At 42.2% G+C, this 24,775-nt stretch overlaps 1 protein-coding gene across 1 annotated transcript in view; it reads right to left on the bottom strand.

Annotated features, from left to right (window-relative positions):
• Window positions 1-24,775, bottom strand: part of LOC128719198 (cytoplasmic polyadenylation element-binding protein 3) — a 192,263-nt gene that overhangs the window by 74,101 nt on the left and 93,387 nt on the right. Inside the window, exons 3-4 of the mRNA XM_053812820.1 lie at window positions 24,495-24,545; window positions 6,670-6,699 (exon numbers count right to left, since the gene is read on the bottom strand). Of these exons, the coding sequence (XP_053668795.1) occupies window positions 6,670-6,699; window positions 24,495-24,545 (81 nt within the window). The remainder of the gene's footprint in view (window positions 1-6,669; window positions 6,700-24,494; window positions 24,546-24,775) is intronic.

Raw genomic sequence — 24,775 nt, forward strand, 5'->3', positions numbered from 1 at the left:
AACGCCTTCGGAAGATAACATCCAGTTAGCTGTGAGCAGATTACTAAAGGGATAAGAAAGATCCGTTCCAGTGTGTAATGGGGGTACGCAATGGCGATAAAAAAATACAACAAAGACGTGCAAAGAAACCTTATCGATGTTCACAAACTCGAAGCCCAAATCAAGCTTTGGGACGAAGGAAGATTTACGCCTCCGACACGGGCACCGTTTGTTTAGCATCCCGTAACGTAAACTTTTCCGGGGTTCGTCGTTCCCGCTGTGCATATGATAAGTATTGTCGGGTGTGTGTGTGTGTGTGTGAATTGGTGAAAGAGAATGACTCATGCGATAGAATGTTAATTTTGCAACGCCGCTTTCGGAAAAGTGTCAAACCCAGCTGTGGAAATTTTGTGTTTCCATATTGCTTAGCCGGTAAGTCAGGATGAAGCCGTTCCCGAATAAGCGAGTCAAAACTTGTTGGATACTTTCGGCAAACTCTATCGCTTGACCTACTTTTTAACAGCACGTCGCAAATCCTGATGATGTATGTGACATGCAAGAAAGCATCGGAGGAGTGTTGGGAACACAAATGATACAGCATGAATTTACACTGCTGTGTGACATACAGGGCAAAACATTGGCTTACAGTGTTTTCTTCTTGGCTTAACAACGTGCTGGATCGTACATTTCAAATAATGACTTACTAAACTTAGTTCTACTACGAAAACCAGCGTGTAAGTCTTTGCTACGAGGGAAAAGGTCCCCGACATTTGGGATGGGATTTGGTGTTGCTTCTACTGTGTGAATGCCAACGCTGCTAACGTCAATTCACTAAGCCATTTCATATTAAAGAAGAATGCTTAGAACGAAAGATAATCTAAACAAGCTGATGATGAGTTGACTGGTTTTGCAAATATTACGGTTAAGATAACTTGTTTCATTTGCATAGCACAATGTACCAAATTGTAAGTCGTATGATAAAGTTGGTATGAATAATGCTTTAAAAATAAGTAGAAAGAGTGCTTTTATGAATCATACATATAAAAGCTCATGGCAGCATTAAAGTTCCAGCCACAATCTGGTCTCAATACGGCTCAATACTTTAAGCAACTTCCCGACTGACGGTATTTATCTACCACGGAGCGTAACAAAAAAGAACTGATCCACCCAACAGTGTACTGTTTTAAGTTCCACACTTATTTAAAACCGGCCTCAGTAGCTCAGTAACACGCGTTATAAGTGGAGCTTGGCAAAAAACACATACATACACACACACACACAAACGGGGCGTTTCAGCTGTTGGTAGAATACACCCCATCGACGCTGGCCGTGGGTTTGCTGCTGATTGGCGAGTGGTGAATTTTCGTTTCGGAATTTTAATGAGGAAATTTAAAACGCGCCCATAAATTACTACACCGAAGTATAACTTACTTCCGCCGGTACGGCTTCGACCGGATGAAGTAGTACCGGGCGGTGAAGGAAGACAACCGCGTACCTTTTGCTCCGTTCGTCTGCGCTCATTTGCGATGGCGTAATGGTTTTGGACCGCATGGACATCGAGAAGCCTTCGAGGGCAATCGCCCACCCGTGGTGTTGGCCGTTTCGGGTAAGCCAAAGCCGGTAAAAATGTAGGGCAAGATTGGTTTAAGCTACTCTGCTTGGCCGTGTTTTATTTTTTGCACCAGAGGAAGTGCTCGAAATTGGATTAATACGGTATCGCCTAGGCAGAAAACATTGTCATAGTGGACAGCTGCATAAAGTAGCCTCATTGTAGTATTCGTCATGGAGTTTTTGTTGGGTGGATTACCGTTAAGCAGACAGGATGTTTTGGAGAAGTATCTTATCATTTAGGATGACCTAGCAAAAGCATTGCATTGCATAGCGGAAAGATACCGGGTTCTATTTAAACCAAATTTAACTAAAATTTAGCAAATTAACCTTCCAAAATTGTCTTCATTTGAATGCATGGATTCAATGTTCATTAAAAAAAAAAAATATATATATATACATATATCAGCGTTGAAACACAAAATTAGTCAACGATACTAACATCCATCCTATCACACATCCGACCAACAGGAAAATGACACAATTGAAGGACCTGTAATTTTCCTTTACCGTGATAGTTTGTCCTTTGATGTAATCATACTATTGAATAGGAGTTGGGCCAATCAGCAATTCTAGTTCCAAATTATACCTCTAGGTTGCGGTTTACAATGAAACCCTCTCATGAACACCCAACGACCTTCGCTATTCGACCTCTACCAAATACCTCGCACCTTCGGGCCGAAAACTTTCAATTCCGGTCAAATTAAAGATAACCCAAGCGTCGTTGATCCTGTCATACGGTTTCTCTCCGAATTCAACCGAGGGTACGTTGGACGATTGAGAAAAAAAGGCTTTCAACCCGCATTGAGATCGCATCGAGTGGCGGATGAGCACTCGTGCTCGTATTACCCAACCCCGAGTGATGGTTACTCGGATCCTCTCGAAGGCTTCATTTGTTGATTAGTACTTTCCATTTCAAGTGTACTGTCAAAAGATTGAGGTTCCGTTTTACCCGTTGAATAACCCCGGTTCCGGCAGCAAACTGGCAAACGAACTCATCCGCACCGTAGAACCGATGCTCTCAACCTGGTGGCACTGAAATTGACCCGTGTGTGTGCGGGAGAATGTGTGTGAGTGTGTGTGTTATGCTCACGAGCATGTTTCCGGTGTGGACGATCGATACCGAGGACACTCGAATGTTCATCAATAATTCGAAGTGGTCACCTATTTTTAGTGTCAAGATGAGTGCACTCTCGCGTTTCGGTTTCGGAACCTTTTAGGAATGTGAGGATGGATGCATGTACAGCAGGCGACAAAATAGATAGCAGAACAGGGTTGAATGGACAGGGCAATGTTCTTTTCACTGCATTTCAATCGCGCTAACGCGTTTGTGCGCATTGGTAGGATTGGCCTGATTTGGAGCGAGATGCCTTCGGTAGAACACGGGATAGATTTTCGAAAGTATCAATAGTTGTGTTGACTGAGTAGTTGAACGGAAACCCCTAGTAACTGAGATAAAGATGAAAAGATTTATGATACACATGGTCGACGTATCGCTGCTTGAAATTTATGCTTTTTTAGTTACATACAAAAAATTCGACAGCATTGTTCATCATGTTCTTGATGAAATTTATAAAGAATTAAACGACAACCAGCACTATTAAAGCCATGGTTCCTCAATGTCTATGTCACAATTTAAACACTGTATCATAAGGAGTTTTAACTGTAACAACCGCGTTAAATCGTTATCGGTAGACAAATTAACTAATGAAGATTAATTACATTTTCTGACTTGCTAACTATAAAGACAGAAATAAGATAACTTTAACTTTACTTAAAGTTTTACAGCAATTTGCTTAAATGCGGTGCTTTAAGCTTAATTCGACCGTGAAGCACTTGGTTCGAAGTGCAGTAGTGTGTAAGAAATTGATTGAACATTGTAGTTGGTAGGCTCCACCTTTCGCCGGTGGGAAAATCGTAAATCTCTTTCGAATTAATCGCTTTCCTTAAAACGCCGCACAAGCCCATCCTCATCCTCTTTCTCTGATACTCCATTCTAATTCCGGGCTAACCAACGTGCCATACTAGGGAAGGCGGCGTGCCATTGAAAGCTGCCGAAGGTGCTCACTTAATTTTTCAACCGTGGAAATTATTTTCACCTTTCCCGGGAACTTTCAATGAATGGAAAACCACGCTTTGGGTTGTAAAAAAAGGCGCAACTTAAAAACAAGAGCCGCCCAAACGGATATTCTACACCGGTAAATGGAACCAACGTGGATGACTGAATATATAACGTTTGCACAGCAATGAGAAGATGTGGTCGATAAAAGAAGCAGCACCAGAGGGTTACTTCGTCAATGTTTGGTGCCCGTTGTAACCGAAGAAAGAAGAAAAAAAACAGTGTGATTACCTTAAAATGATGGGCAAACGAAAGCTCACGTGGTTTCGGGAGCACACTTCTTGGAGTACAACAAACACTTCAGACGTTTGGATCGTTTGCAGAATCTTTGGCTTATCCTGCCTGCTGCCAGGGCCGGGTCGTTTATTTGCTTAGCTAGCGTGCGAGGAACGGGCATCGGTATGTGTGTACACGAACACGCACGCCGTTTATTTAAAATTCACGCAAGCTCGTCGGTTACGCCCCCATTGCCGGAGCCCATTACCGTGCGCGGTTGGTAGAAAATGGAGGCGATGAATTGTTGCGTACAGCTAGTCAAAAGAATAAATCCCACTCTGTCGGCAATTCTGCGTACGTCTTTTCGATTGCTTGAAAACCATAAATTTCCACTTTCGATAAAATCTGGTTTCCCCTGCACTTGGGTTTTCTTCTCGCATACAGCGAGCGAATCAGGGGTTTTTTTTCGTTGTGTTCCATTTTGCACAGGAGCGCCAGTACGTATGCCATTTTTCACCTCAAGTAGTGGTGAGAGGTACGGTTGAAAGTTCCCGATTTTGGAGTCAACACACAAATTCTTCCCGCTAAAAATCGTTTAAGTTCGTTAGGGGTTGATTTTGCCACAACGCGACGATGTTTGGATTTGTTTGTGTGAGGATTGTGTTTTCGACGTTTTTTTCGTTCTTTCTCACATTTGCTATGCTCTGTTTGCAGTGTTTCGTGATATTTTTGCCTTCTTCTTCTCGACATACACACGCACACACACACACACCTACGCACGTGCAACATGTTTCGGTGTGTGAATGTTTGACTTTGCGTTAGAATATTTTTGCGTGCGTTTGCATTGCTTCACTGGTTACCTTCTCCTACACGATCGAGATGTGATCGCGACGAAGCTTCAGCAAAGTTTGCTCATAATTTTCGTCATTTTATGAGTGGCACGTCAAATGTGGGTGGATGGGGACCGGTGCTTTGCGATGGAAGCATTTTAAGTTTAAATTTAATACTACCTTAGCAAAGTTACGTATTTGTTCGGCTCTGTGGAATGCCGTGATGCTAGCAAACGCTTGGTAGCGTAATGCAATAAAATCACCTACATTGGCTCACGACATAATTCGAAGCTTATGCTGGTAGCATTGCAGCACAATTCCATTTTAGTTTGAGAAATGCCAATAGGTTAGATTTGTTTTCCCAATTGGTGAAAATCCAGCCACTGTTGCTGTATTGCAGTAAGAGATTATATGGTTGTACAACCTTTTAATTACTACTGCACAGGCAATATAATACAGTTGTAAACTTATGAGCCCAAAGAGAAACAATGTTGATCCACATGAAAGTCTGAATCTTATTACAATTGTTGCAAAAATTAAAAATCCCTTTGAAGATTATTCTTTGGCAGGCTCGGAAATTTTTCCTCAACGAAGCCATACGAAAATAAATGCTTCTTAAACCAAGTTTTATGAACAAAACCGTGCCATACGCTTCGGTTGTTTCCACTTTGCCATTTGCAGGATCATTAAACCTGCTTTCGTGTTATTCGGCCTCACCAATAAGCGTCCTTCGAGTGAACGTTCACTGGGACTGTGGGTTGGATGGAAGTAGGACGAGTCGTAACCGAACAGCCAGTTTGACTGTTTTTCTCGAATTTTCTCGCGCACGGCGTCTGTTCTACAGGTACATGTTTTATTCATAAACAAATATTTGAAAAAGAATTTACTTCTTCCCTTTTCCGCGTCATTGGCAACCGTGAGCGCATGTTGAGAACACGCGGGGGTCAGCATTCCATCCCTCTCCTCCCCTGACTGACATCGTAAGACATACGGTGATGTTTTTGGGAGAAAAGTTTGTTGTTTGAGGAAAAACACAACTACTTGCATTGAATCGAGCACCTTTGCACGAAGAGGTGTTCGGCAGTATGGTGGGGCGGGCTACGACAATTGTTCTGGCTTCTATGAACCAGGTAGCGGGGCTGTAACCAGCAGTACACATACAGCCGCCACATCAAGTGCCGGTTTTAGTCAAGATGGTCGTGTGGCACCGAACCATGGTTTCGGAAACGAACGGTGCGTTGTGGTAATGTAACTGGAGATGAAAAACGCGGCCGAACAGAAGTGGAAATTGTTGACATCGTTTTTCGTTCGCCTTCTTCACGCCAAGCACAACCTGTGCCGGGACAGGATCAAACTTCGATATCGGCACCATCGTTGTCGTTGTTGCTGTAGCCGGTGTTTCATCATTCAACTGTTTCATTTCTGTTTGTTACTTTGTGTCATTCAGTTTCTCGGGAGGCAAACCGGGCCGGGAAGAGCCGCCTACTTGACACTCAAAAGAATTCAAGAATAGACGGCATCTCTTGTTTCATGCCGTTTGCTAACAATTGAATTGGGCGAATCGTAGGGAAGAGTAGTGTGTGTCTGGGTGTAGCAAGACGAGGAAAACTTTTTCCTCAAGTGTCATTTAGACAGCTCAGGTGCGTTTTGCAAACCGAACGACATGCTCGAATTGATTGAAGGAAGCACACAATGCGAAAGAGAGAGAGAGAGAGATCGAGAAACAAGCACGAATTGAGTAAAAGAAAAGGAGAAAGTTCACCGATAGAAGGACAAATTTCACCAAAAGGTGTTCATATTTCGAGGTTTTTCGCTTGTAAGCGAAAGCTGGTTTATTCTTTCTTACGCCAAGCAAAGAAAAAACGAGAAGAAAAAGCAAAGGGTACGAGACAGGAGCACCAGAATTGCCACACTTACCTGGGATGAATTCATGGAAATCGAGTTTTCCTGTAAGAATGCGAAAGGAAATAAAACGTACCATTAGCAAAGAGTAGCGCCTATTGAATGAGGAATGCATGTTGTATACTTGCAAAATGGACAAATGCTCGGTGATGGAAATAAAGAAAGAAAAGACGCACTAAAGCAAGCGGGCAAAACAATAAGTACTGGCTCAATGTATTTCACATACGATTTTGAAAAAGTTCGTTCGTTAATGTTTACAATGTGTCATTTTGCTAAAGTATCTGCAATATGCTTTCGGAAGATGCCCGCCAAGTTTAAAGGTGACCATCTTGTTTGAAAGACAAAAATCATTCTAGAAGGCTATAATAGAATGAGAATGGCAAAGAATGGAGGATGAACTATGAGAAACTGGATGCCATTTTTTAATCACTCGTGAACAACAGCAGAACAGCAGTATATTTATATCAGATTGTCAAACTTGCTTTAAAAATTGGGTTCATCAGGACATTTAAAAAAACCTACGGATGTCCCAACCTTGTAGTACCAGTATCTGTTTGACAGTTTAATCGAATATACAAAGAGGTTTATCATGTGTATTTAGTGGGAATAACAGAGTAGTAATCAATAAGGAGCTACTACTACCAAAGGAAACCAGGTATCAGATATCGTCGACCGTTGATGCATTTCTTCGGTTAATTCCAAGAAAAACGACCACAATACAGGCCGAGAAACGATAAAGTAATTTTACAACATGACAATGTTTACCCATATATTGGGGAACAGATTTAAACGTATTAGTGGCGCTGCCTAGTACCTTGCTTATTCAGTTTAATATAGGATCTGTTGGATGGAGCATGATTTCGGATTTTACAATCAATCATTTAAACTAGCTTAGATCATAACCCAGCTACTATTGGTATACTGAAGAAGCGAGAGTGTTTATCATGCCAAGACAATATTAAAGAAAAAATACTAATATAAAAGAAGTTTGGGGACTAAAGAATGAAAGGGTAACGAGAAAATGGAAATGTTATTGCAAATATTAGTGGGAGCGTTGAAAAAAGTTTGATGCATGAATAAATAACTAATTGTTCTCAAAATATTCCTATATTCCTTCTGCTTATTAAATATGGTTTTTAACTGTATGTACTCCAAACAAATTAAAGTTCCGAAAGCAATTAATTAATTTTAAGAAATTGTGGGATGGTAATCGTACTGCAAAGCAATAAAATTACTCCCAACGTCAAATTTCTGAATGATCACACCTTATTAAACAGGGCAAAAACACGAGCTGTATGAATACCAGCAAACAATCTACACAGCATTGGTTCCATAAACTGCTATCCAATTGATCAAAAGCAAGTACCAAACTGGCCATTGTTGTTATAGTTTTGTCTATTATTCCATTTAACAAAGTTAAACTCTTTCCGTCACCTCACGGGTCACGGGTCAGGTTACGATGGGAAATGAGGCACAAATAGAACAACAGAGAAAGTTTACTGTACGACTACAGCCAAATACAAAACATCTCCAATGGTTGGAAATGTTGGGTAAAGGCTTTTGTTTTCCTATTGGAAAAAACGTGCTTTCAGCGTATTTTCGTTTCTTCGAATCGAACTGCAGCTGCTGCTTCTTGCTTCGATCGGTGAGACGCTAGAAAGCTTGATAGATTTCATAAAGCAAAATTAGAAATCATCATCAACCCGCTAGAGGCCTGCACATCGTGGAGTTGAAAGAATACCAAATGGCAGAAAGTGGAGTGGAAAAACAATAAAAAAATATTTATCTTCATCTTGCAGCTTTGAGCGCGAGCGTTTGCAAACCCCACCCGACCCGTCGGAAAGGCCAGTGCCATGTTGGAAAAGCGAAGCATAAAGTTATCCTGCGATTTCGGGATCGGTTCCTGAAGGCATATCGTTTCCGGCACCATGCTCCTTGGTTGATTTGTGCAAAAGAAGGGAAGGGCAAGACTGAGAGAGAGAGAGAGCGTTTGGTGGTGAGGTAGGAAAGATAAACCGAAACCGAAAAACCCCCCGACCAAAACCGGGAGCTATGATGGGCCTTTTTGTTGTGTTGTCTTCCGGTTTTTGAATGTTTAATTTATGATGCTTGGTCTTTGGGTGCGAGCGTGAGAGTGAGTGAGGTCGTTAAAACTTTAGCGATATGCGCAAGCACCGTTCCTGGTGGAGGAGAAAAAAAGGGTAAGTGTTGTGGGGGTAACAGGGTGAGTTTCAAACGAATAAACTTCCGTTTCATTGCAAAGGTTTGCGATCCGGTACTGGTACACCGGTGACCTAAGCGAGTGGGAAGGCTTTTGTAAAATGAAAGCAGTAACTTTACCCTTTGCAGAAACAAGTTGAAAGGTAGTAGTGCGAAGGAACTAAATGATAGCAGGTGAGGTGCGCCAGAGAAAGAAATGGTTTCGACCATCAACCCTCATCCCAAAAAAAAATATGCCAACTCACACAACAACACATACACACAGCAACTGGTTGGCTGGATTGGATTTTAATTAAGATTTCTATCGTGTCGATGAACGGCAGGTTCGGACGTTTATTATTAACCTAGCTAATAGTAATTATCTGCCTGAAAAGGCTTGCTGGGTTTTAAATCAAGCAACAGTTTCGTTCAGAGGGCTGAACGAAAACTGTTTAAACGAACGAGTGAAGTCAGATAAATGCAAACATCCTTAATCCAATTTATTGTAGGAAGTTCTACGCTAAACACACCCTTTTAGAGTAGAAATATTGGAATTGTTTCAAAAAATGCTATGTATGAATGCTATCAGATTGTAATCATCGATTGACAGGTTTAAAATAAGGGTAGTAATTTGGTTTAAAGTATCATGGCAAAAGTTTCGATGGAAAAGTATCAAAACCACCGAGGTGACACTTAATAAACGACATTATGTTGGTGTTTCCTTGTATGGTAAGTTTAATTCCATTCACGGCCTAGCCCAAGTTTGTACCTTGATATGATTCCCATCACCGGAGGTAGACGTCGACAGGCACTACACCACGTTCGCCTTCATGGTTCATGATCGATAATTCAATTTTTTTCTTAAAACTCTCTTCCCGACTACTCCCGAGTCGAGGTTCCAGGTCAATTTTTTTGCAGGCGAACACGCCTGGCCTGGTGTGGCCTGGTACCGTTGCCGTGTGTAACATGATGATTCCCAATCAATAACGATACCCATTTACCGAGCCAGTGAACGCCTGCAGGAAATTGCTACATTCCTGCTAGCTTCATTCTACACACTGCTGTCATTGAGTGGAAAGAAAGGAACGACAACGGGAAAAAGAACTTTCCCAGCCTCCAGTCCATCCACGGTGTGATCGCTGTCTGACGGTGCCATTTCCGGCAGGGCAAAGTGTGCTTCATGGAAAGGCAAAATGGGAAGTGGGCTCAATTATAGTTTCACTATTGGGAAACCTTTTTTTCATAGGCACTTATACATATGCAAACATCAACAGTGGCGTAGAAAGCACAGCTCGAACCGGTACAGAGCCGGTCAGTGCCAATACGCGGCTGTGTTAGTTCATTGGAGTTGAACCACTGATGCTGCCAGTGGATAAGAATCTCGTATTTCGGCTCAGGAATTTCCGATAAACTGCATTCCATTCAGTCGGATGCTGTTTCGGTCCAGGGGGACTTGTGGGTGGCTGGTGGCTGCTGTCATTGAGTGCTGTTGGCTTCATTATTCATGTTATTTATTAGCAACACGAACCGGGGAGACATGGAAATGTGATCAGCTGGAGTAGAAGTTGTAGGGAAAGAATTTTTAGTGTGAGTAGTAGTAGTGTTAGCAGCACAAAAAATAATTCATTCGGCCAAAACTATCAAACGCGGATATCGCCGGAATGCGCGTTTATGGGCAAATTGGCACGAAAAGTATTCTGTGCATGACTGGGGCAACGTAAGGATGTTTGTTAAACCAACATGAACGGTTGCATATGTGAAACAGCAAAGCACATACACAGAGCTTATAAAAATAGCAAAAACACAAAAAAGAAGAATCTAAAAAAGCAATCATGATGCACCAGGGGCACGAGAACTCGAATTGAATTTCCCATTTTTACCGGATATCCTCTCTCCCTACAAACCCGTTGTACCCCATCTATTAGTTTCATATTCTTGGGCGAAATTAAACTGCATCATCGTCAGTAAGAAGCAGATTGGCCATCGTACACGAAGTGAGTGAAAATGAAAATGTTAGACGTTGGTCTGGCAACAGCGATCACCGGGAAAAGTGCTGCCGCATTTGAAAACAACGAAGAAAGTGCACCATCCACCGATTCCCCAACTGGGACGACTTGTCGGTTTTTTAATTTGCATCCGTTTCAAATATTCTAATTTTTCAAGAAAATAAAAAAAACATCGTTCTTCTCTTGGGATTGTTCCACACGGCTTGGAATCCAATTCAAAAATGTGTGTTAGATTGACTGAAAGGACTTTGGGTAGCAATACATGAGAAGCAATAGAGACGATATTGGGTGGGAAAAATAAAATTCTGCACTGCACACTTTTCTAGTTCGAAACTGAAAACCTCGTGTTAAGTTGGGAACAAGTGGCAAAATATACTAGGAGGGTTAACAATATATTTTGTTTTGAGCGTTTGCAAGCTTCGTTTGACTTCAACAGAAATTCAGTCCTGTGGGATTTTCATACACAAGGAAAAATTGAGGCTTATACTAAAACAACTCGCAGTTCTGAAGTCTGAAGTACATTCGTTTATTCGTATAATAAAGTTATGTAGCATAGATTGCCTACATAACAATAAAACACATAAATAAGTCATAGGGATCCTAACTTGGTTAGCCATCATATTCGAATCAATTAAATGACTTACGTTATAATATGTCACCGTCATTTGAATTGTAGGGTCTTGGTCTCAACTGTCTTCCTGGGGCTAGTTTCTTTCTGCTAAGAATATACAGGGCATCAATACTTCCTAAAATATTCTAATGGAGGAAAATGCACTGTGCCGTCATTTTTCTATGCTATAACTATTCTAGTCCAAAAAGCAAACACCTAATCCGTTAGTTAGGACAGGAGACATTACCGGACCAAGGTAATGGATAAAACAGTATTTTTGTAAATTTCCGCTGAATAGTTTCAAGTCCAACTATCCTATCTTGTTGCGGCGGGGACCAGTCTATACAAGCAAATTCAATGAAGGGACGAGCTAACAAACAGAACAGTGATTTCAAACAAAAGAGATCCTTAAAATCTTCACAAATACGATTGACCAAACCTAGTACACGTAAAGCTTTGGAAATTGTCAAGTCGAAGTGTGGTTGAAGTGTCAGTCTGCTATCGAGAAGCACTCCTAGATCACGAGCTTCATTACTACGAGGAACAGTTATACAATCTGCAATCTGATGAACACTTGTAGGCGATTTTTTCGTAAAAAAGTAATGACAATACATCTGGATACGTGAACGTGTAAATATTTCCTGGCATGATGTATAAATGACATAAATGACATGTGGTATAAAGTATGTGTTAGTGACAAGGAAAAATAAAACAAGAAATTCTATTACAATACAATGTGGCCTGACAAAATTTAAAACATTGAAGAGTATTTTCATGCAAAATCAAAAGAAACGTATATTGTTTACACAGCAATGTTGCAAAACATATTTTTTTCAAACGTATCCAATATTTATCACATATGCGCATCTTACCCACTAGAGGTGGAATCGGATTCATGAAGCTATGAATAGAATGCAAACTATTGCAGCACAAACCTGCCTGAGTGACCCAAAATCCGCTGCCGGTAAATGGAGACATAAAAAAGAACGGAAGAAACCCAGTCATATTGGATTTGATCAATCAAATCACGGCAAACTTCTTGCCCCAAAACCCCCATCAGCCACAGTGGCGTAGGGAAATAAAAGGTCACGATACGGCATCTTGGCCACAGACGAGCTTGTGATTGTTTGCGTCGGGAAAGTAACTTTTCCTGCGCTGCAGATGCATAAAAATTGCGGCAAGGTAATGAATCGGAAAATCGCAAGAAAGGGAAACAACCCCGTCCGGTTACTGGGCGCTGCTGCGTTGAATTGATTGGTGGGATGGTTTGGTGTGGTTGGTGACGTCCAAAATGTCACCCGTACGATGCTGGCCGAACGAGTTGTAAAAGGTCAACAGCAAGTGACGCGAGTGGCTGCTCTGTGGTTGACGACAGACTGATTTTGATTTCGATAGCAGTCGATAACTGGCAGCTCGGAGATAATCGAACCAGTAAGTCAGTACGAAACAACAGTACCAGGAGGATCGGGACAGCAAGTAGAACGAATTGCTATCGGTTTGGCGTTCACTGGGCGGGGTGTTTGGTGCAGGCGAAAGCGGCTGTCATGTTTGATGAAAACAACTGACACAATTCAATTGAATCAGCGCCAAAGCGTGCTACCAACTGTCAAGAATACTCTCCCCGGGCCGGGCCGCAGCACAACAGTGAAAGCGACTCATTTTTGCAGTCTCGTGCTCGTGGTTTCCACCGTTGGCATTTGATTATACAAAAATCATCTATCTCAAATGGGGGAAAGTTCGACCAGATTCGAAACGCTAGATGAGGATGGGCGATTCTTCCAAAAACACACATACACACACATCGAGACTTGAAATAGTACAGTTGGAGGTTAGAATTGAAAAGTGACAGTCCAATTTTATGCTTGCTTAACTCTTCTACTAGCGAAATAAGGGGAAAGCAAAGGCCGCACCCACTAGTCCGAGGCAGCCTGGAGCAGACAAAACGGGACGAGTGTTGTTTTTCTGCGCAAATTGTTCTTGGAAACGAAATGTCACCGACCAATTGAAGGAACTTTCGCTTAGTGGTGTGTCAAACGGTCGGACCTGCTTTGAAGACTAAACAGTGCTCTCTGTGTATGGGTGTGTGTACTTTTAAGTGAGCGATGGAATGGTTGGTTAGAAACGTGAAGGTTGGTTAAAACATGAAAGCTGGTGAGGAGCATCCTCATCCCCAAGAGGATGTCTTCTTTAACCTTTTGAACCGAAATGACGACATTTCAGTATGAAATTTGCACCCGTGGGATTTGTTTGATTTGAAGCGTGCGGGCGCTGGGTAGCCGGGCAAGCGAAAAACAGCGTCTGATTTGCTTGTTATCAGGTGGCACCATCGCTAGGGGTAGTCGTACCTTCACGACCAACATCCAGCGTTCGGCTATCAACATGGTTCTCGACACTACCATCATCATCATCGGAAGGCACCCCGACGACCTGATAGCAAGTGTAGAGATGACGACGGCGCTGTCGTTATCGGTCGTCGGAGTCATTATGTCGTTTTCAGCTTGTTTTCCGGCAATGCTTCAACGCCGAACAGGGTTGGACCGAATAATGACAGCAAGTAACAATTTGCATACCTTCCGGGCGGGCGGACATCGACCGCTGTGTGTGTGTGTGTTGGAGGTGGCTTAAGAAAAGCTTAACGCTTTCGATGGCTAGCCTTTGGACAGCTGGAAGCCCGGTCTCCCATCGGCGGTACGTTCATCTAGATAGATTTCCGGAAGCCTTCCGACCGACCCCAACCCTGGCTTAACGATTTGAAAAATGTGGCTGCCCATGTTACACGAACTATTTCGTGCAGGAGATGTTTATGCATGGGGTGAGTTTTGAAAGGCTGCATATTTTTGGACGTAAAATATCCCTTCTAATTGGTCAACATGGGTAGCATGTGTGATGGCGTTGTGACGATGTGAAAGCAGGCGATACCATTAGCACCAGGCGCCTCCATCAGAATGGGAAACGATGTCACATTAAGGCTAGGCGTGTTTTCAATCGAGTATTTGAAAACAGAGCTAACTGGCGGAAGGCTTTTCCAATCCGAAGGATTCCGAGTACTAGAGGGAGTTATGCCATCACGACGAATCTCAACTCTCACTGAATGAATAGCATTGCTTTAAAGTATGTGAAATCAGTTGTGGTATGTCGGGCATAAGTTTCTATTGGTTTAAATTATGTGACAAGAATTGATACTTCTTATATAATATTATCTTCTTGCTTGAGATTTAGCACAAGGCAAGAGATATGTACATTCTAACAACATACATGTGTGCCTTATAACGTAAAGAAAACTTATAATTCACATTAATGTGATGCTTGAAGGACATTAAAGACAAACCTCGGTGCTCGGTGGAATGTACGCTTACCACAGCAATGAAGCGCGATGGGAGGCAAACGAAGTGGTAAAGAGACAAATTTGTTGTACGTTAACCAGAAAGACTATCGACCGATGCATCTTCATTTGCACGCTAAATAATCATTAGGCATGGCGCTGATGATTGCTCTTTAAACTTTCGCACAAAACGATCGCCTTCTTCCGCCTGGCCCGGTACCGCTGGCCGACCGGTACCATCAACTCCAAATTTTCACTTCACAGGAAAACGAGAAAGTGGCCAAAGTTACGATAATAAACATGTTTGTTTTTGTCAGATTTTGTCGACCATCTCCCAAGTCCCGGGACAGTTTAGCCCGCAGGCACTCATTTCCTTGCCCGGAGCAACAAAACACACTTTATACGAGTGGTGGAAGCGCTTTGAGTGCGAGGCAGTAATGCGAACGTATTCCCGCCAGGAAGGAACAGTGGGCAATGGTTGAGCAGGGAAAATTGTTTTCGAGCTTCAAGTTCATAAAGCTTTCCGGGTCGGGGAGGAAAGTAAGATGTTGGGCGGTTTCACGTTAAGGTTTGCTTTACTTTCAAAAGGCTCGGGTGCGAAGATTCGCGTTAATGGTTATTACCGCTCGAGGATTACCGGCTACAGCTTCGGTTTTTGCTTTTTTGTTTATATTTCTACCAGCGTCCAACACTCTGCTGGTCGAAACATAGTCGAAAGATTCAAGCGTTTGTTTCGAGTCCTGGTGCTCGTGCCGGTCCGGTCTGTTATGTGTTGTTTTCCTTCCACTTCAAAGTGGTCATCGAGTTTGCAAAAGTAGGTTTCGGGATGGCTTTCGTTACTTTTGTGCTACTTTTGCGGTGTTCGGGGTGCTGCCGTACTTTTAAGTTATGTGCAAAAAGTGAATTTTTAAAAAGGTCAAAGAACAGATGCAACGGGGGCGGTATCGAATGCGAGGTAGAACAAGAGGGAACAAAAAAAAAAATTCAAACGAACACTCAAACTCATTTGAATAGCATTGATAGTACCGTTCACCATTCCAAATGAACTGAACCTCTCAATGGAAGCACTAGATACGATTGTAAGTAGTGCCTTCCAAGCGGAGGTTTGTCGCTTATTGTGCTTTCTTTCTATGCAGTTCCTTCGTTTGTTACGTGTGTCTGTGTGTGCCTTTACTTCTGTCGCTTCGTTGACCACTTTATATTTCGTTCGTTGGAATGGCGAAGAAAAAAAATTACTATTCTTACAAACATTCTCCCGGCGTATATTCACAAAATGTAAGGAAGTATGGTTGGTGAGAAGATACAATACAAAAAAAAATGTGTTCCAAAGCAACCCGAACCAACAATGATAAAACTTTCCCATCTCGCTTTGGACAGATTCTCCAAACCGAGAATGCTGACAAGAGTCAAGGGAGCACGAAGCTAATGCTTACGAATTTAATTCCATTCAATTTTATTATCGCATTAATTAGGAACAAGTTTGGTTACAATATACGAACCGTAGTACGGGAGGCGGTGGGAATGGATCACGGTTGCCGCTCTCCCGGGAGAAGACAAGCCGGGATTTTTCTTTCTCACTTACATCGCACACTAACTAAGATTAGGGCCCAGGTAGGCAACCGGGAATCGTGCCGGGACGGAACGGGAAGGGTTTGTTTTTCTATTGTCCGGTCAGGGGTTTGTTCACTTACGCTTTTTATTTCATTGCCACTATGCTGGCCACCGTGTTGGCCGAACGGGTAAGGTTAGTGATTCTCACACACAAATACACACACACACACCATTGGGCTTTCTTTTGGAACTCTTTGCGCGCAGGAAGTAATTGAATAACTTTAGATCATGAATATTTAAACAGTTTTCAAAGATGGAGGCTGCCCTTTAAATTTTTGTTCCTTCCGTACCCCGGAGATCATGGAACAGTCGCTGGCACGGGAGGCTAATAAATAATGAACAATGCCTTAAAGCTACCGGCGAGACCATCGATTGTCGGTTTTTCGTTGGCAAACTCCCCGGGGCAGCCTTCGTAACGGGGAGAGAAGTTTATCGGCAAAGAGTAATTGGAAATTGGTTGCCATTTGTTGTTGTTGTTGTTTGTTGCTGCTGCCGAATGAGCCCATCGCTACCGATTGCTTGTTTATCGCCTGTTTTACGATTTGCATGATTTGTGCTAGTGACCTGTGCTATAGGTGAGCAATCGGAATGGATACAGGGAGTTTGTCTTTTTTCAATTTTTCGTTAGTGTTTTCAGATACTCTGGAAAGAATTTGCTGATCAAATAATCTCTGAGTTATTATGAATAATTGCAAAAAATGAGAGCATATAGGAACATATAAACAATTTCACGCAACTAAGAACAATATATAAATAAACTGTGTCTACAGCTACAAAAAAAAAACAGCAATGAAAATGCACTGTTTTACATGTGTCACTTTTGACATCGCTTCCGGTTCCGCTTTGTTTTATCACTCGTTCCGTGAGAACCGATGCAAACGGCCTCGTTTTGCAGATGTGCGTGGCCGTAGGCCAACTTCGTCTGCGGACACATGGCCCCAAATGAGGAATGATTAATGGCAGTTAGCAAATGTGATGGATTTATTCCCTCCCTGCTTGCGAGCGATCGTGATTCATGAACCATTTATTTTACTGGCACATGCAGAGCACCATTGGTGGGCTGGTGGCAGGAGGCTTGGCGGAAGAATCAGTCAGTTTGGACACGGATCCGTTCTGCCGTCCCTGGAGGATTCCAACATCCTGTGATGGAAATTAGTGCTATGGACAGTGGCGTGTCGGGTTAGTAGCGTTTTGACAGCGGCCCTGGTCCGTTGCCAGAAACGGGCTCAATGGTGGAAGCGTAAGAGATGCTTTTTTGTGTGTCTCTCATCACCGGAGTAGATTATCCACATTTGCTTTATCTCAGGGGAGATGTAATTTTGATAGCACGTCGCACATAAGTTCGCTATTTAGTGGGTAAGCAAAATTTATGCTGAACAAAAACGCTGTCTGGTGAAGGTGGACAAACGCTGTCGATGGCTAGCAGGCTTGACGTGTTTAATCTAGCAAGCTGCTTTATTATCCGTCAGTAACGGTATTAGTGCAATTAGTCTGACATGTCGAAAATGCTGCATCAATTGCATTTTATGTGCCTTTGTGATGTGAAACATAGCAAAAGGCTCTATGTAAATTACAGCGGAAATGTTGAAAAAAAAATAAAGAAAACGATACACCCGTGTGGTTTTATCTAAGCAGCTCACCCAAACAGAACAAATCGAAAATAAAATTACGAAAGACAATGGTCAATCCAACACGGTCGACTGATTGTGACCAATAACTTTTACCTTATGCACACTTCCGTACACACACACACACACACACACACACACACACACACACACACACACACACCGTTCAACCCGGCAATCAGCAAATGCAATAAAATATCTGATGTTCCCTCTTTGTGTCCGTTGCTTAGCAGCAATATCTACGTCCGTCCCTCGTAAACGAGTTCCTTTCCGTACAGATTTACTCACTGATTCGTACTTTATATCACGTTAAATCTACTAAAAGGACGGCGGGCTAGGACCAATAAGCTTGAGGGCGAGTTTTCCAGCACGTGGTAGCAGGATCGGATCGATTTTCCTGCTCGTGGTGAAAATATACAGCAGCAGATTGTGTTGCCGACGGTTGCTGCTTCGTTTTCCCGATCCCCGACCCGGGAAGCCAATCACGGACGGTCGGCATCATAATCTTTAGAAATCGGAAATACTGTCAATGTTTTCAAGGTTTCTGCCTTTTTTTTTACTTCTCCATCCGTTGGTTTCTGGCTGCTTGTTACAAAGATACCAATCGACGAATGACACCGGTAGAATCATCCCCATTCGAACCGGAAACCAATTGGTGGTCCAGTTTTATAATCCCTGACACGTTTGCGCTTTTTATGTACCATCTTCGATGTTCTGTTTCTTCGGATCAATAAAGAAAACGGCAGACTGTCGGAAGCGCACTGTAAAGTGTACACAGTGGTGCTGTGTGGCACAGTTTGCCCAATACTCGATTCTCCCAAATGGGGACATTCTTCTGTCTTACGGGTGACATATTGCTGCTAAGTGCCGCTTTAGAAATGAACCATGAAGAATGTGTGTGGGTGTGGGTGTGTGTATCTCAGTTACGGTGGTGTATGGGCCACAGTTATGTGTTTTAAGAACCACATCCTGGCCGGCAGCAAATGGCCGGAAACAGATCAATCAACGACCGATACCTTTATAAGCACTTGGTGCGGCAAGACTTTGGGAGTGTCTCGCCTTGATAGAGATGTTTGTAACAAATACACCAGCTAGAGCCACATGCTCAACCAATATCGATACTGTTATGGATTATCTCATCATGCGGTTAATTGCTTGTGAAATAACTTTCTTCATATTTCTTGCTCACAAACGCAATTAGAACGAATGCTTCGCGTGATGCGCCTTTAAGCTGTGCTTTATGACAGTGTTTTTAAGAATGTGACAGAAAACGAACTCGACTCAAGTGTCAAACCGTATGCAATAATGGACCACTTTCCAGACCAAGAGACGCTCATGTCGGATGCGGAAATAATGCAGGAAATAGAGCGAACATTTCCTGGAACCTACCCTTTGTTACGTGCTTACTCTACCACATCGTACACCTATGGGCGCACGATTTTTTGTTGTTGTTGTTCGATAGAATGAAACGGTTGTGGTCAAAGCAAAATTTGATTACGTCGGACCAACGGGAGTTGCGAGGGAGCCTATGTATGTCGTTACGAGCACACAATGTCACATTGCGGTGGGAGTCTTAGGTGGCACGGCCCACTCTAACTATTGTGCGTGAGCCCGTTGCAAGCTGTGGAACAAGATCAAGATTTACATCTTTTGACGTAAAATGCGGAACACGTGCGACCAATAACAATCGGTGAAACGGGGTCTTCTTTCCGGGAAAATCGCATGACGTAAGCCTTTGGCCCGGTACCCACGCCATCATAGCGAATGGTTGGTTTTCTGGTTAGCACTTTACAAGCGGAATTTCACAGGCGATACGAGGTCAGCGAAGGGGAATGTGATTTTTGTGGAAAACCTATGCCCTTTATCGAACTGTCACCATTGGCTACCTGTTCACAGGATAACGGTTTTTAAATGGGTGATTTTATTGCAGCTAGCGTCCAAACGCTTTGCGGTCTCATGACAAAGGAATACATGCCACTAGAGGATGAGTTTCTATTGGTCTTGTTGTGTTTTCGTTTTTGTCCTAGTGTGAACAGCATATTTGAAGCAACGTTGCAGTTAACCGGATCACATGTAATGCGCGGAGTAACCGGAGGCACACAATCGTAGGAAAATTATTGTTTAAAGATATTTTCAAGAACAACATAATCATTTCCTTTAGTTTTTCTTTCAGTCGTTGGCATATTTTTGTAATCCAAGAAAGTTAAAAAGTTATAAAAGATTCAATGACTGGAGTATGATTAAGCATGTTGAAGACAAATTTTATGCGACGTCTTGTAATTCATTCGTGTAAACAACTACTTGAACGATTGTGATGCAAACATTTGAACAATAAAATATGCTAATTTCAGAACAGGTAAAAACAACTGAAATAACATCATCATTTACCTATTTCCAGGCTGGGAAACGAAGCAGTTGAACCAGCAATTTTCAGTATTTATGGATGCAATATTCATTAAAATCTAAAGCACTTTAAAATAATATGAAGGAAGCTACAAAAATCTAGTATTTATAAAATTTAAATTTATGATGAAATGGCAAACTCTTGTTTAAAAAATCGTTTTTCGTCTGATAAAAATGCTTAAATAGGAGTTTTTTTTGTGGTGAAATGTTGCTTTTTTTATTGATTTATTACGTATCTTCGAATTCGTAAGCCCAAACAATTCTACTTTTAGCAAATAACTCAAGAAAGTAGTGTTATTTTTTGTTTTTCCAATCTTGACACGATTCGTCGACAGCAAACGAACAATTACTTCGTTTTATGTGAAGCAATTTTTGTGTTTTGAAAAATTATGAAAGAAAAGGAACTACATGTGAATAAAATATTGCTTTTTGAAGGCGAAAAATACAGGGGGAAAAAACAATTAGCTTGGTGAAGAGTTTTTGGATACTGCTCCTAAATCATCCATCAAGCATTGGTGTGTTTAGTATGTTAAGTTTAAACGTGGTGAAATGAGCACTGAGGACAGTGAACACAGTGGACGCTGAAAAGAGGTGGTTAGCGACGAAGACATAAAAAATCCACAAAAATAATTAAAAACAACCGTAAAGTGAAGTTGATAGAGATAGCTGACTCCCTAGAGACATCAAAGAAACGTGTTGGACATTTCGTTCACGAATATTTGGATATGTGAAGGCTCTGTGCAAACTGGGTGCCGCGCAAGCACACATTTGAACAAAAACAACGAGTTGATGATTCGGAGAAGTGTTTGGAGCCGTTTAAGCGACATAAAATTGAGTTTTTGGGTCGATATGATACCATGGATGAGACCTGGCTTCACCACTACACTTCGGAATCCAAGAGACAGTGAGCCGAGAGGACTGGACGTGGTGAAAAGAGAGGAAAAACAGAGATTCGCAAGGATTAATCTTCATCGACTATCTTGAGTAAGAAAAGACCATTAAAGCGACTATTATGTAGAATATTAAGAGTGTTTGAAAGATGAAATCACCGAAAGACGGCAACATTTGAAGAAAAAAATAAATTTTGGCTACGATTTGCTTCCACATCCACTATTTTCTCCAGACCTGGACCCAAGCGACTATTTCCTGATGGCCTGAAAGTGAGGCCTATTTTGAGACAAAGAGCCAATCATAACACAAAAATGGTATCGACAAGTGGTAAGATCGCTGTAATCGGTGTATCACTCTTGAAGTACGAAGTACGATGTACGTTGAATAAAAAAATAATATAATTATTTTGCCACAACAATTTTTCTTTTTTTACTATCATCCTCCTTACCGGCACAACACCTCAAGGCTTGTCATTTCAGGCATTCTATTGACCTAATTTAGCCATATTTAGATAATCAGTCATGTTCAAAGGGATTGGTTCCTATGGAATTTTGTTCCGGTCCTACTGTGGTTACCAAATACATCACTGTGCCTACCCTGTCATAGGCCAAATAATTTTCAGCCGACCTATTACATTAAAACTCTCAAACAGTGTTCGTTTGTTATTAGCATATTGATCTGCGGGCGAAGAATTCAAATCTATGGAAAAATTAAACTATTTCTTTGGGTAGGAAGCGACATAACCCACATTAATGATGAACTCGAATGTTACAACATCGGATATATCTGGCTTTTCTTTGTTTCTTTACGAAATAACATCATCCTACTACGTAATATCGTAAGATGATGTGACATTTTTGTTACACATAAAAAAATGCACTCTTGTAAACAAAGTTAAGTGCAGTGACGACATTCATTGTCACGTATCCTTACTCTTTGTTTGACTATGTACATGGAAAAAGTAGAACTCATCCTCAACTGGACTAAAAGTGCTGGTAAACAATTCTTCGATTACATCCCACCCAGAAGGTCGAAAGCAAAAGTTGAACCGACGAAACAATATAACTCGACCTGATGAGTTGATGTTTCGCCCGCTCCACGTGGAAGGGTTCACGGGCAAGTGTACACGTGTTTGTGGAGTATCATCATTTAAACGTACTTTCCTTTTATTGCTTCTGCACAATACTGACAGACATCCAAAGCCGATCGGGGACCCGGATCCACAGTAGGGGAAGTGGTCGGGATTCCTTTTTCGCCCTCTTCAGGGCAGGTGTGCAATAACAGTAATAATAACAATAAAAATTATGAACATGTAAATGGTTGCCCCGCTGACTGCTGGTTGCCACACATCCGTTGCCATTTAACGTTTCATTCGGTGACATACCGCGCGTTACCGATCACTTCGTGCCTCCGCTGGTTACGGTCAGGACATGGAAGGGAGCATGTCCTACCTTAGGAACGTATTTTTACGTACGGCTTAGGAACAAATTTTTCCTTCATTATTTTTCGTGCACGCCGTACATCCCCTCACCTCCCCCGCAAGTCCCCAGCGCCACCCCATTCCCTCTAAAACATATTCATTTCCGTTAACATTGGTTGAAGTACGTAGCACAGGGACAGCGATGAGTTTGTGTTCTTGTTTTCCGAACAGTTTCGGGAGAGTATGGGTGGGATTTTTTTCTCTTTCGCCATACCTTGGTCATGTAAAAACTCACTTGCCTGAATGTGATGGGCAATTTGTGGAATTGAAAATGTTACCACGAATGGGGTTGAGCTACAGCAGAAAGAGAAACTTTTGCTCTCTACTCCCACCTGCACCCGATAACTGAACCCATTGGGAGCGAGGATAGAAGGGCGGAGAAAGGAGATGGAAAGAGATTTTCTGTGGGGTGAGGCAAGATTTTTAATTTTTCCATCCCTCGGTTACGGATCGGTGAACATTTCGACACTGCACATCGTTAGCTAAACAGCCGCAGTCGTCAAAAAGTGTTTATTTTGCAGTATTCTCGTTTTATGCGGCTTGCGTTGACGGTGAATGGCGTGGGACAGAGTGTAAGGAGCGGGAAGGGAAGAGGAGGAGGAGAGAGGAAGGGCTTACGAAGGAGATTCCGTAATGCCGTAACAAACGTTGGGTGACTTTTAATTAAGTTTATCGAAAATTTTCTTCACCTGTCCGCTGTGCGGTGCACTGGTATTGGGGTAATGGTTGGGCGACACCCTTCCATTTACTGGTTTGAGATAGAGGTAAATTGTTCTGATTGCCTTTCGACAGGATGTCTTCAAACATTCATTTTCCATTGCCGAGAAGTGTTTCTCTTCCTCCGGCACCGCAAATGGAGGCGCCCGGTGGATGTGCAGTTCGACTCCGGACGAGCTCACACGCGCAAAGGTGTGTTAATGGACTAATTTGCATACTTTTAACATGGTCTGTTAAGAGACCTACCATTTGACGAAGTGATACGGTGCTTCGTGTCACCCTCGTTGTTGCATACAATTTCCACCGTTGATGGACAGCTTTACGTGTGGGCGAGCGTAAGTAAAAAAAGGAAACAGCAGCCCCAGCCCACAGTGTCAACAGTTGCAAAGCTTTTCAGTTCAGACGTACGTGTCACGCATTATACCGAGCAGTGCGCGTGTGTTTGTGTTGATTATTATTATTTTTTGCATGTTTTTTTTTGTTGCCCACCCCTATTTCCATCACGTCACCGAGCTCGTTTACATATGATGGCGTTTGCGGGCGTAATTATGAAGCCATACTTTTACGACGAGTACGAGCCGGGCGTGTGTTTACATTTATTGACCATAAAGAAAGTTCCACTCGATTAGCGTTTTGCTTTGGCAGTTCGTGGTTAATAAACAATTTAATGTTGCGAGTTGTTAAACCGATCGTGAGTGGGAAACAGATACATACGAATGAATACGAAGTACGAGCGCATTAAGCGATATTGAACGTCAGTGTGTTTCGCACCGGTTTCGTAAAGTGAACGGATGAAATTGAAATGTACGCTGTAATTTTCCGATCACACAGTAATGGGTAAGCTTGCTTGCCAAATTGATCCGGTGAAATTGAACGAAATTTCATCTGATATTATTTTTAAATCTTAATAATACACTTATTACACGGATATTTATGATGCTACGTGTGAAGAGGCACGCGTGATAAAACTTACCGTGTAGCTGCGCCAGCGATTGCAGGGTGTTGGTGTTGCAGTTAAGAAAACCTGTAACGATAAAAACACACAAAAAACGATGGGAATTAAAACAACGTCATTAAACGAAACCTCAAAATTCCTCACGAAAACCCTTTTCTAGATTGAAATACGGTACACTTTTGCGTTCGATTCTGGAATGCGTTTCAACAACCCTTTGGTCAAACCCTACTTAAGATTCCTTAATGGAAAAGACAGGTTGAATGGAACATGAAAAAGTAATTATTAACATCCACTGGACG

Source organism: Anopheles marshallii, chromosome 2 (assembly GCF_943734725.1).
Source record: "Anopheles marshallii chromosome 2, idAnoMarsDA_429_01, whole genome shotgun sequence".
Lineage (NCBI taxonomy): Eukaryota > Metazoa > Arthropoda > Insecta > Diptera > Culicidae > Anopheles > Anopheles marshallii.